General features: G+C 38.1%; 1 protein-coding gene across 2 annotated transcripts in view; it reads left to right on the top strand.

Moving 5' to 3' along the window:
- The window catches only part of TRPM7 (transient receptor potential cation channel subfamily M member 7), a 60,510-nt gene that overhangs the window by 18,485 nt on the left and 28,218 nt on the right, over positions 1–13,807 (top strand). Inside the window, exons 2-14 of one of the 2 annotated variants that reach the window (XM_039358769.1) lie at positions 1,684–1,763; positions 2,253–2,291; positions 3,161–3,359; positions 4,711–4,924; positions 6,467–6,591; positions 7,762–7,933; positions 9,230–9,404; positions 10,306–10,426; positions 10,643–10,715; positions 11,570–11,670; positions 11,961–12,095; positions 12,605–12,658; positions 12,913–13,053. In XM_039358769.1, the coding sequence (XP_039214703.1) occupies positions 1,684–1,763; positions 2,253–2,291; positions 3,161–3,359; positions 4,711–4,924; positions 6,467–6,591; positions 7,762–7,933; positions 9,230–9,404; positions 10,306–10,426; positions 10,643–10,715; positions 11,570–11,670; positions 11,961–12,095; positions 12,605–12,658; positions 12,913–13,053 (1,629 nt within the window). Of the gene's footprint in view, positions 1–1,683; positions 1,764–2,252; positions 2,292–3,160; positions 3,360–4,710; positions 4,925–6,466; positions 6,592–7,761; positions 7,934–9,229; positions 9,405–10,302; positions 10,427–10,642; positions 10,716–11,569; positions 11,671–11,960; positions 12,096–12,604; positions 12,659–12,912; positions 13,054–13,807 lie in introns of both variants that reach the window. The other variant, XM_039358767.1, reaches the window with a different exon arrangement.

Raw genomic sequence — 13,807 nt, 5'->3', positions numbered from 1 at the left:
AAACATCTGTTATATTTCAGATTTTATTGGAGGGCTCAGATTGATTCATTGAATTTTTTAATTGCCGTTCTTGGATGCCAACCAGTGCTCAGTTATATTAATTAACCAAAAATTTAAATATTAGTGAATTTTAAAATGTTTTCGTATAACGAAGCATAATCATCAGTCACCAAAGAACAACTTTAATGTAGTATGGCAGAACATTCATGTTAATTTTAATATTTTCTGACAAATCCATTCTCTTACATCACAGAGTTTAATTTCTGGAGTTATAGTTAAATAATAGGGTACCTATTAAAGAGAAAACCCCTTAAAATACTAACTTCATTTAAATGCAATAATAGAACGGTCCCTATATAATGCAATGTTAAATTATTTTAAGGTCTGATCTCATCCTGCATTTTAGGCAGCAGTGCGTTGTTATAACCTGTCATCTCTAAAACCTTAAATTAGAGTAAACTTTGTGGTATAAGATTGATCCCCAAAGGAGACTGCTAGTGTTGTTGGGCATGGATTTCTGCAAAGAAAAAATAAGGTGGACCTTGTATCTTGATCAGGTATTTTTTTTAAATATTTTGCTAGCTTTATGATTTTACTTTTTTCCTTTTAATATTATACAAATACCTAAGATACCTAGAATAATAACTATATTAACAGAGTTTAACATTCTTCTTATGTTTAGAGATGAGAGGTTTTAACAGCGTGCCGGTAAATTTTGGTGGAGACTAACTTGCCTATCGCCACCTTTTGTCTTTTCCCTTAAGGAAATATACTAGCTAAGTAAATATAAACTTGTTGGATATGTTTTCACTTCAATGCTTGGAGTAAAACATTTAATTTTTAGTTAATCAATTTCTAGGGAGTCGGGCCAGCAATTGGTTTCTTGCTTGCAATCCTGCCTTAAACATCCTATTTTTGTTTGATATAATGGGTTGTTTGTGAGATTTCAGCCTATTTCAGCCTCTTATCAGCAAGTGAGCTATTGATAAGAGGTGGTTAAATGCCTTACAGAGATAAAGAGAAAATGTAACAGGCATTTTGTATTTTCTTCTCTGTTCAATATAACAGTGTTAATGGTAAAATAGTAATGTTTGTGCTAAATTGTGAGCTGTTTACCAAATGGATGTTTTGCGTTTCTCTTGGCCTAATAAACATACTGTTAATTTAAAAAGTCAGCTGAAATTCAGATGAAACAATCTCAAAGATGTTTACAGAGTACATTTATTGGAAAACTACAATTGTGTTTTGCACAATATCGGGACGGGGAAGATTTCGAATTAATCTCTAATCAGAATTCAATATTCTTATTAAACCAAGTCTCAAAATATCGCAAATATAACATGATAGGAAAATAACAAATTAAAACCTTCTTAAACTTGATTTTTAAAAACTTCAGTTTGTGTTGCTTCATAACAAATTAGTTAATACTCACATTTTTACTTTAAGCATCAGGTATTTTACGCAATAACTGATTTGGCAAGATTAATCTATTTCAAGTTAACAAGGCATAAATGGTAGATTTATCTAACAGCCTGAATTATATAAGCTTGAACACTGACAGGGGGAGAGACATAGTTAGACATTAAGTTACTGAGAAATATGGGCGATAGATCCCACAGAAAAACAACTCTCTGCAAATCCACTATTGCCTTGGTATGATATTTAAAACGTTTTATTTTACAGTCCCAGAAATCTTGGATAGAAAATACTTTTACCAAACGGGAATGTGTCTACATAATACCAAGTTCAAAGGATCCTCACAGGTAAATGAAAAGAGATGCACAAATATTGCAGCCTTTGGTATCCGCCTCAGAATTAAGGTTTAAGCGTTCTCACGAGGGGTCTGAGGGAGATCTATTAATTTCTTCAGCAGCAATTTGGATTTAAGAAATTTGAAGGGGAAATTCTGTGACATGAAATGGGAATGCTTTAAGAATTGAAAATAAATAGGAACGTAAGAAAATGTTTTTTTTTTTCTTTTCTTGAGGTCGGGATATAATTGAGAAGAAGGAATTATGATTTTTCCCTTAATTTGTGCTGTATTGGATAGATCCTACAGCTGGAGACAATACCATTTTTTTTGTTTTGCTTATATTATGTTTGCTGTGCTTTATGCTTTTTCCTGTTGTTCTGTAGTGAACAAAAAATAAGCTTTTTTATTTAAAAAAAAGTCATATGGTATCCTGTTCTAATAATGTACTTTTTGAAACTGTGACCGGTTTTAGATTATCTTTTAAAATTTTTAATCTTAGATGTCTTCCAGGATGTCAGATTTGTCAGCAACTTGTCCGGTAAGTAGTTTTGCATTAAATAAAAAAAAATTCTTAAAAACTAGATTAAACAATATAAGTAAAATATCTGTAAGCTATAGTCCGTCTAAAGCAGTGGTTCTCAATCTTTTTAATGCCGCGACCCCCAACCGGTCGTAAGTTGAGGACTACTCAACCGGTCATAAGTTGAGGACTACTCAACTGGTGCAGCACCGTTTGCAGAATGGGGCTTTTGGCGGGCTCAGCATGGCAGAGACAGCCTGGACAATTCCTATTGGCTTTTGAAAACCAATAGAATTAGACTCTATTCAAGAAAGTCTATTCTGTTGGCTTTCAAAAGCCAATAGAATAAAAGGGAGTAGCACAGCTAAGGAAAAGGGGGAAAAAAATGGCGGACTGCGTTATTTGGCGACCCCCGTGAAATGGTTGTTTGACCCCAAATGGGGTCCCGACCCACAGGTTGAGAACCACTGGTCTAAAGAGTCTCTTGGAAGCAGAAATAAGTCAAAATGCAGAGAAGGCTAAATGAAAAAAGGTGTTTACATGAAGAGCGTAAGAGAATGTAGGCATGAATTAAAGTGAGCAGTAGACAAAACTATCCCAGCTATCATAGCGTTCAAGCCCTTTGATATTATCTCTCTTCCTAATATCAATTATGAATCTTCATTATATGCAGTTTGATTTCTTCAGTGTGACCTCTGAAAGGGGAACTTCTTCCCAGGTTTCTGAAAAACTTGGAATTACAGTTTTCAGAGAAAGAAAGTGTCTGATTTAAATTTGGTGGAAGTTAACCAGTTAAGACTGTGACGTACAGTAAACATATACTGCGGCTTGTAATTTTTACTGCAATGCGCCTGTCCAATTTCCTGAAGTGAGGTTCCTGTCCTTAGGTGCTGCTGTGGTCGCTTGGTACGGCAACATGCGTGCTTCACTGCAAGCCTGGCCATGAAATACTCGGATGTGAAGCTAGGTGAAAACTTTAATCAGGAACATGAGGAATGGTCTGTAGAAAAACACACAGAGCAGAGTTCAACGGATGCGTATGGTATAATTAATTTTCAAGGAGGCTCTCATTCCTACCGAGCTAAGGTTTGTACCAAGAGTTCTATTTGTCTTCTAATGGTGGAGCTGATGAGTGCTCCTGGAATCATGTTCAAATGCAACATCAAGTGAAGATTAAAATAGGAGTATTGGTCATCAAACCAGAAGTGATAGGGAGTTGAGTTGAGTTCTCATACGACTGAATTGCCCTTCAGTTTAAAATATTATTATCTAAACTCTTTGTGTTCTGGGAAGCTTCCATGGATGGGGCTAACAATTCTTTATACTTCACCTTTTGAAGTGGATTATATATCCATGTCAATGGCTATTAATTGATCCGTTCATATGGACGTTACATTTATTCATTTATTTAATTCAGCATTTCAGTTTTTTCTTTGCATTTTGTTGATTCTGATAATTCAGTGAAATGGAGGCATAATTAAAGCACTTCATCTTATTCCAGGAGAGGGGAACAGTGGTCCTTTTATGACTTGTGGAACTTCAGCTCCCAGAATTCCTGAGCCAGGATGGCTAGCTCAAGAATTCTGGGAGTTGAAGTCCACAAGTCATAAAAGGGCCATCGTTCCCCACCTCTGCCTTATTCCATTTGTTTATTCTTCAAACTCCTTAGTAGGAAGTTCATGTCCGTATATGCCCGCACAGATACACACATTTGAATTAGTCATTGGGATGTGGGCATTTATTTCTTAGTCACCATGCTGAACTTCATGAACTAAACATATTTAAGACAATTAATGCAGAAACAATCCCACTGACAATCTTGTTTTGTAATATATTTTTTATTTTGTGATAAAAGAAAACCTGTCTTGTTAGTCTTGTGTCTACAAACTGAAGGTTTTCGGTAACAGTGTGTCACAACCGAGAAAACGTTTCCTCCTTCTTCTGTTTTTTTATATTACACCCAAAAGCATACAGAAAGTGCTGCTTCCTCAAATGCAGAAATTCCAGTTGTTGAACTCACATCAAACGTATTGTGGAAGCCAGAGAAATTCTATCAAAATTGGTATTCTTAAATGCTATTTTGAAGAGAATTTAGCTTATCCTTATATTTTAAGTCTTAAAGTCATTTGTGTATCATGCTGAGCTACATTTTATTTTAACCACTGTTTGTTAACTAAGCCCTTATGGCTTGGTTTGCATTATTAAATTATTAACCAAGGGGTAGAAATTAGAATGGCTGTATTTGTAGACTGTGCTAAACCACAGTCGAACAAATCATTTTACGAATCCAGACATCTCTCTGAAAACATTCATTAGAAACTATCCTGAATCTGAATGAGTCTTTCAACTGTATGTTTGCATGTCAATGTAGAAATTATTTTATATATTTTGCTTGTTTCGTTGATAAAGATTGTTAACGTTTCCCTTTTTCCGACAGTATGTACGATTGTCATATGACACCAGGCCTGAAGTCATCCTCCAACTGATGCTTAAAGAATGGCAGCTGGAACTGCCCAAACTTCTTATTTCTGTACATGGAGGGATGCAAAAATTTGAGCTTCACCCACGCATCAAACAGTTGCTTGGTAAAGGCCTTATTAAAGCTGCAGTAACCACCGGAGCCTGGATTATAACTGGAGGGGTGAACACAGGTGATGCCTTGACTTGAAACTTACTTTTGATGTACATGTACAACTCAATTGGTCCTGAGTCGTGTTATTGTTTTGATGTCACAATAAGAACTTGTTTTAAAGGTCCACGGAGGTAGCATATTTGGAACCCTGAGATGACACCGAGCTTGAGCGATAACATAGATAGTCCTTGACTTACGTCCACAATTGAGCCCAAAATATCAGTTGTTAAGTGGGTTTTGCCCCATTTCATGACCTTTCTTGCCAGTTTGTTAAGTGAATCACTGCAGTTGTTAGATTAGTAATACGGTTATTAAGTGAATCTGGCGTTCCCATTGACTTTGCTTGGTCGCAAAAGGGGATCACATGACCCCGGGACACAACAACTGTCGTAAATATGAGCCAGTTGCCCAAGTGTCTGAATTTTGATCAGGTGACCATGGAGATGCTGCAACAGTCGTAAGTGTGAAAAACAGTCCCTTTTTTTCAGTGCCATTGTAAATTCGGTCACGAAACAAAAGTTGTAAATATAAAGTTGTAAAACTTCCTGACAGTGAGAACAATTAACCAGTGGAACAACCTGCCTCCAGAAGCGGTGAATGCTCCAACACCGGAAGTTTTAAAGAAGAGACTGGACAGCCATTTGTCCAAAATGGTACCGTATTTTCCGGCGTATAAGACGACTCAGCGTATAAGACGACCCCCAACTTCAGAGAAGATTTGCATGGTTTAGAAAGTCATCTTATACGCCGGAAAATATGGTATATAGGATTTCCTGCCTGAGCAGGGGGTTGGACTAGATGACCTCCAAGGTCTCTTCCTACTTTATTATTATTATTATGGATCATCGCACAGTCAGCCAGATGTTCAGACTGGATTTGGCATTTTGTCTACCTATCGAGTCCTTACCCAGGACCTGGGATAGGCAGATGTGGATGTTTGATGGTATTACAGATATCGTCGCAGGATGGAAGCAGTTCCTAGTAAGGCCGCCTTTTGCAATTGACTAATAGCGAATTTGTCAATGCCAAGGTGGTGCTCCAGTTGTTTTGGGATTGCACCCAAGGAGCCTATGACTCTTGGTACTACCCTTGCTTGCTTTTGCCACAGTCTTTCTATTTCTATTTGTAGGTCTTTGTATTTTGTTATCTTCTCCAGTTCTTTCTCTTCTATTTTGCTATCTCCAGGCACTGCCACATCCACTATCCAGACTTTTTTGTCTTCTTATCGACAATTGTTAAGTCTGGGGTGTTATGTTGCAGGTGCTTGTCTGTTTGAATTCTGAAGTCCCAGAGCAGTTTAATTTTATATTATTATTATTATTATTATTATTATTATTTTAAATATATACATTCCCATGTTGAAAAAGGGGTGAAACTAGTGAACCAGACTAGAGAGAGGATGAAAAGGACGAATAAAAGGATGACAGTGAAATGCTTCTGGCAGTAATGACCTCTTGTTTTTTTTAATAGACAAGCATTAATTGGTTGTGTTGTATGCAGCAACATGCTGAGTTTTGTGGAGCTTTATTATCAACGCACATACGCTTTTGTTCTTGCGCAGGAGTTGCAAAACACGTGGGTGATGCTCTGAAGGAGCATGCCTCTCAATCATCTCGAAAGATTTGCACTATTGGAAGAGCTCCCTGGGGAGTGATTGAGAACAGAAATGACCTCGTGGGGAAAGATGTAAGTCCCTAAAGCTACTGCATGTGCTCTTAACCGGGGATGAAAATTATTTTATTTGTTTATTCGTTCGTTCACAATTTATACGGCTGCCGTTTTCAAACAAATGATCCTGGGTCATTAAAACATAAAACCAATTAAAACCAATGATAAAACACAATGCGAAAAGGTCAGTATAGCTGAGAAAAATGATAATCCACAGATGTGAACCTAAGCAGGAAACGGGGTCCTTAACACACTGGGGACCCCCAAGGCCCAGCACATAACCAGCCCATTTTCCTGTTGGGGTTTTGATCTGAATTCTTAAGGTCATAAAATGTAATTGTAAAGTGAATGGGGTGGACAGGTGGATTTTTCTTGCAGAGAGTTTACACTTTGTGTTAGTTAACAAACTAGTAATGCTCCAACACTGGAAGTTTTGAAGAAGAGACTGGACGGCCATTTGTCCAAAATGGTATAGGGTTTCCTGCCTGAGCAGGGGGTTGGACTCGATGACCTCCAAGGTCCCTTCCAACTTTATTATTAGTAGTAGTAGTACAGTGTATCAGAGGAAAGCAAGATAGTTAAACAAAATTCTATTTTGGACACATAGAAAGCCTTGGTTTTGCAATAAATATTTTAAAATGTGAGGGTGAAGGTTCGTTCTCCAAGCTTGTCGGTTGGTTTTTAAACGTTTTGTTACCAAGCTAGGTAACGTCTTCCCCTTAAACTCCGCTGAAGATGTTACCTAGCCTGGTCACAAAACGTTTAGAAACCAACCCAGAAGCTTAGAGATCAAACTTTCACTCTCATCCTACATCCGAGCTACAGATATTCACCACTTTTGCAAAAAAAAGTAGTAATGTGTCAATACATTGGAGTTTAAATTGTAATAGTATTTCTTCATCATCAGCCATTCAATCATGTCTGACCCTCGACCACTCTATGGATCAGCAATCTCCATGCCCCTCTCTTTCCACCACCTCCATCAGATATAAAAGTGGAACAGTATTCCAGTTTTGAATAAATCCACCTGTGAGTTCATCTTGTATTATCACTTCCTTTTCCAGAGAACAGAGGATTGATCCTTAACTAATTGATAGGACGATCATTGGCGATTGTAGGCGGTTGTTTGTTTGAAAGAGTAACCTTGATTTATTACACAGGGACAGGTTAATTTTGTTTTATGTTTAGGTTGTTGCTCCATATCAAACTCTGCTAAATCCTTTAAGTAAATTAAACGTCCTGAATAACCTTCATTCGCATTTCATACTGGTGGATGATGGCACAGTGGGAAAATACGGAGCAGAAGAGAAATTGCGGCGAGAACTGGAAAAAACAATCAGTCAGCAACGAATTCATGCAAGTACGTGTGGTATATGATTATAATGATAGTATTGAATATTTTAATGTGCATGAAATAATGTGACTTTCAGGCTAGAAGGTGAGTGATAAAGTAAAGATTTTATTGAGCTTGTATAATAGTAGGAACCAATTTTTTTTTAAAAAAAGGTCAATTCATATATATATATATATATATATATATATAGGTAAGACATGCAGTGCATCTATTTCAGTTTTTCAAATAGATTGTGGTAAAACTTTGATAGCACAATGTTTCGTAACTATAAAAAAATTGCTGTGAAAAATGATTGCGTGTTTACAGTCTTCAAGTTGCATTTATGCTGACTTAACTGACTATGGTAAAACCACACTTTAGACCTTATGCATGATTACCTATATTTAAAATGGGTGCTGATCAACTTTTGACTTGTTTGTGCAATGAAAGACAAATGTCGAGGCTAGTCTTATGTTTCAATTCCACGGGAATCATGGGTCCCGGATTTTGGATACCTTCTGCAGGTTAGTCCATCTGAGGTTCCTTAGTTCAAAAGGTTTTGCCCTCTGCTGCGCCGTTTCACCCAATTACAGGTTACAGGAAAGAGAGTTTGAGTATAGTATGGATTGCAAGTATATTTCACCTTTCTGCCAGGGTGTTCAAGGCAATCAGTGAAGATTCCCCACACGTTCTTTCATGTAGGTGTGAGCAGCAGCTGGTCCTATTTAATTTCTGCAAACTTTAGTGGTTTTCAGGCTTTTAATACAATATAATGTGTTCAGCTCTCCATAGTCAACTATACTGGAAAATCGTAACCTCCATGGCTTTTGTAAATCTTTTCATTATTCATTTGCATTCTACTTTTTAATGCCTGTTCGTTGTTCTTTTTCTTTGCCTACTCATAACATGCATTGAAATATCTCAATATACATGTTTGTGCGTAAATATCTCTGTAAGGTTGTCATATCCTTCCTAGTTCGGTCTTTATCCCAGGCGCATATTGATCATTCAGGAAGAATTGCTCAATACAGTTAAGTAATAATGTTCATTGCTCACTGATTAATAGCAGTAAAATTAACTTTGCCAACCAACAGAAACTGCAAAGTCAATTTAACAAAACAACAAAATCTGCACGCTGGCTGAGGAATTCTGGGAGTTGAAGTCCACAAGTCATAAAAGTTGGCCAAGTTTGAGGAAGCTGTAGAGGAAGCACATTCAGTTTTTTTAATATTGTAAAGCTGGGGCTTTAAAATGTAATTTAAAAAAAAAATCTGTTTCGAGTGAATAGCATTTTTATATTTTCTTTAAAACCTCTTTACCTAGGAATTGGTCAAGGTGTTCCTGTGGTGGCACTTATCTTTGAAGGGGGTCCCAATGTTGTCCTTACTGTCCTGGAGTATCTTCAGCAAAGCCCTCCTGTTCCAGTGGTGGTCTGTGAAGGGACAGGCAGAGCTGCAGATATCCTGGCTTATGTTTATAAGCAAACAGAAGAGGGCGGGTAAGCCTTTTTTAAGCATCAGCCACCTACAGCGGAGCTGACCTCCATCAAATTGTGTTTGTCCTCCTTGCTCAGTCTTTTCCAAATGTCATCCAGATTTGTGGACTAGAATTCATTTCAGCCTTGCTACCTGAAATGTGTTCAAGTAGAGCAAGGGTGTCAAACTCAATTTCATTGAGGGCTGCATCAGCATTGCGGTTGCCCTCGGGGGGGGCGGGGGGGCAGGGTGGGTGTGGCCTACTGGGTGGGTGTGGGTAGAGTGGGTGTGGCATACAGGGTGGGCGTGGCCAGCTCTACATCGTTCGTGTCAAGGGTGCCTGTGGGAGCCTGGGCAGGAATGGGACAGATCTGAGGGTCTCTGGCAGAAGGGGGTGGGACCGGGGCAAGCGCCAAGGCATGGTCCACTAGAGGAGCCTCACTGTTCTTCTCAGGCCATGCATGGGGGGGTGCTTATGGAGCTAAGACTGAATGCGTTTCAGCATAGATGGCCACCACAAAATTGTACATTGGCTCCCAGCTGGCCTGGGCCAGGGCCAAGGCAATGGGGGCCGTTCCCTCACTGTTTCCAGGATGGCTTTGCGGGCCGCATGAAACCACTTCGCGGGCCGCATCCAGGCCCCCAGGCCTTGTGTTTGACACGTCTGAAGTAGAGGATTCCTCTGCGCAAAACTATTTGTGCTCAACCACTGAACTATAGTATCTCCCTAGGATGAGAGCAATTTTTCTGCAGTTGAATCTTTAACTTAAGTGCAGCTGCCTGAGAAACATTGTATTAGAACTTAGTTCTGTAGTGATTCCGTCTTTCTCCTCTAGTTTTGAATTTTTTTTATATAAACATGTCTGATACTGTACCTACGATAATTGCGCAGAAATTTCTGATTTCTTTATTTAACCTCAGAAGTATCCCTGATGGAGCTGAACCAGAAATCATTTCAACAATCAAAAAGACATTCAATTTTGGTCAGAGTGAAGCGGTTCATTTATTTCAGACACTACTGGAATGCATGAAAAAAAGGGAACTGGTAAGTAAGTCTCTACGCGCTGCAAGGTTTTTCTTAATGACTATTTTACTCTGGGAAGAATTCAAATATATTCTAATAAATCCAGATAATTTCTCTACTTGCAAATATTACTGAAGTTAGAATTCCCATTTCAATTTAACATGATATAATCTGTGTACATGAGAGGCATTGTGCACATCTAAAAAACTTGCTTTCTTCATTTAATTTTCAAAACAGATTACAGTGTTCCACATTGGGTCTGACGAACATCAGGATATTGATGTTGCAATCCTTACAGCTCTACTAAAAGGTACATTTTTCTTTTAAAGTTATATTGTTTATCATAGAAGGTAAGATGGTCCCACACTACTTTTTGGATGTCTTGTTTCTGATTGGGAATTGTTTCGGGAATCCCCTTTAGGAAAAAAAAATAATCTTTTTGCTGTTTATTTGATTGATTCTTTCGGATCCTGATTTCATCGTTTCTTTGTAATGGTGTGACAGTTATATAAAATTGTCTGAATGCTGGATAATTCTGCATAAACTTGCCATTTCTTTTATGGTACTCTCCAGCATATTGATGGGGTGGCCAGATATAAACAACATTCACTAATCTATTAATTTCAGGCATACTTTATTCTGTTGGATCTCTGGTGTTGTCTGAGCTTGGTTGTTGTTTTGCAGACGTTTCATTGCCAAACTAAGTAACATCATCAGTGCACTGAGGGATCATCTGCAAGAAAGCAACCAAGCTCATAGAGCAAGGGTCTTCAAAATTGGCCCTTTTATGATTTGTGGACTTCAACTCCCAGAATTTCTCAGCCAGGCACGTTGGCTGAGGAATTCTGGGAATTGAAGTTCACAAGTCATAACAGGGCCAAATTTGAAGACCCCTGTCATCAAGGACCCCACAGTTCAACCTGAGCTACAGATATTCTCTTCTGTCGGCCCACTTCATTTTGTAGCTCTGTAAAATAAGAGCATATACATTTAATAGATCTTTCTTAGCTTCAGGATTTTTCCTCCAATCCACATGTGTTATTTCCCTTAAGCAAAATACTAAAATCAGCCAACTGTATTGGCTCTGGATACTTTTGGAATTAGACTTTTGTGGCAAACAGATTGAATTTCAAAACCTTTTTTTTTGTTTACATTTGTTTTTAGGGACAAATGCTTCTGCCTTTGATCAGCTTATCCTAACCCTTGCTTGGGATCGAGTTGACATTGCCAAAAATCATGTTTTTGTTTATGGACAACAGTGGCTGGTAAGTAAAGCTGGCATTTGGAATACGGACAACATAAATAAGGTTGCTGATAACCAGAACAAGCAAACACAATGCTGGGCTACCTCATCTCCATATCCCCAAGGGAAATTAAACAACATTCATTTTTACTTAAGCAGATTCTTAATTTATCAGTATTTACAAGATAGGAATTGTCATTTAAAACGAACTCTTGTTTGCATAGTACTGTCATATTTGGGCAATATTGTGTCAAGTTTTGTATTTCTCTATATTGTTCAATTTAAGCATGGTCATCTTAACATTTCATTCAGGTTGGCTCTTTAGAACAGGCTATGTTGGATGCTCTTGTGATGGACAGAGTTGCTTTTGTGAAACTTCTTATTGAAAATGGAATAAGCATGCACAAATTTCTGACAATTCCCAGACTGGAAGAACTTTACAACACTGTAAGTTGAGGATCATCCATTGCAAAATGTCCATACACTGTTTTGAAAATCTCTGCCATTATGTGTTGGCCTTCAGCTCTAATGATAAATTGACTGAATCTTTGCCATGGAACTAGGTTTATATTTTCATCTGGAAACCAAGCAAAACGTATTGAGTGATTTGAGGGGAAAAACAAATTTGGCCAATAACTATTTGCTAAGATAATTTTAATAGAGGATTTTATTGTATTCCACCTTTATTGGAATGGAACCCAATAGCAGGACAGAAATTTTGCTCCTCCGTATCAGTTTGTACATTTTTTCCTTCTGCTGAGTAAAAACTTTGCTTGGGCAGAACTATTTTATAATGCTTTAAAGTGCTTCAATTTTAGTTTTAAATATTGCAACAATATAGCTATTTTGCTAGTTAAACCAAAATAAGGGAACAATCAGCATTTAGTAATTCTTCTGCTATTTGTTGCTTGCCTGAAATTATCTAAAATTCTTCATTTTCTACTTTCTTCATCAAGAAACAAGGCCCAACAAATCCAGCATTGTTTCACATTGTCCGAGATGTCAAACAGGTAAAGACTTCAGTTGATAAAATGTCTTCAAGTTCTTCAGAATCTCATAAACCCTATTCATCTCCTCCCTTCTCCCAGCTTAGTATAATTTTGTTTCTGACAAGTTTGCAGTTCCAAAACTATCTGGGGGAAGGGGGTTAATCAAGGGTAGGGAGGCTATTTTATTTAGCAGATCCTTTTTTTTCCAACAACACCAAAAAGTTTTGAAACTCAGTTCCAAAATTTGTTCCAAAATTTCTATTTTTCGTTTATAGGGAAATCTTCCTCCAGGGTACAAGCTCACTCTGATTGACGTTGGACTTGTTGTTGAATACTTAATGGGAGGAACCTATCGGTGCACATACACAAGGAAACGCTTCCGAGTGATCTACAACAGCCTCAGTGGCAGCAGTCGGGTATAGGATTTTTTTTTTTCTTATGTGAAAAATGAAAACATGTTTTCCAGTCTGTAAGTAGAGTTGGCTTCTTATGAATCAGCCTTTCTCCCTTGTGGGTCTGCCTGTCCATTAAGATCTTGTGCAGATGCTCCAATTGTAGTCTTTGATCCTAGGCAAATCTGGCACCCTCAGTTGGCCATCCCCATTAGATTTTAGTTGATGTGCAGGGACATCAGGGAGAAGGCCCTCGTTCAGATATTCAAGGCTAAGCTGTATAAATCACTAAAGCAGTGGTTCTCAACCTGTGGGTCGGGACCCCATTTGGGGTCGAACGACCATTTCATGGGGGTCGCCAAACAAGGCTGTCCGCCATTTTTTCCCCTTTTCTTTGGCCACGCCCCTGGCACCCGGTGATGTATAAGTGGTTGGGGGTCACCACAACATGGGGAACTGTATTATGGGGTCGCGGCATTAAAAAGGTTGAGAACCACTGCACTACAGGATATTGCAAGCATCTCAGTAGAAATCTAGCAGCCTGTGAAATGCTTTCCGAACAGAAGTGATAATGTTTATGGTAAGTAGCCTCCCTCTGGATACTTAGATTAGGTCCAGAGCAATTCACATGTATTTTCTAAGAGAATAGAAATATTATTTCTACCGAATATTCAAATAGCCTTTTAAGATAGGTGAGTTTTATCCCCGTTTTGTAGACAGAAGCTGGATGGGAAGTTTCCCTCCAGTGCATTCATAATTGACTTGCAATTAATCTCTG

The sequence above is a fragment of the Crotalus tigris genome, unplaced genomic scaffold (genome assembly GCF_016545835.1).
Source record: "Crotalus tigris isolate CLP2741 ecotype Arizona unplaced genomic scaffold, ASM1654583v1 scf7180000019068.10715455, whole genome shotgun sequence".
NCBI lineage: Eukaryota > Metazoa > Chordata > Lepidosauria > Squamata > Viperidae > Crotalus > Crotalus tigris.
This window is presented reverse-complemented; position numbering and strand designations above follow the sequence as displayed.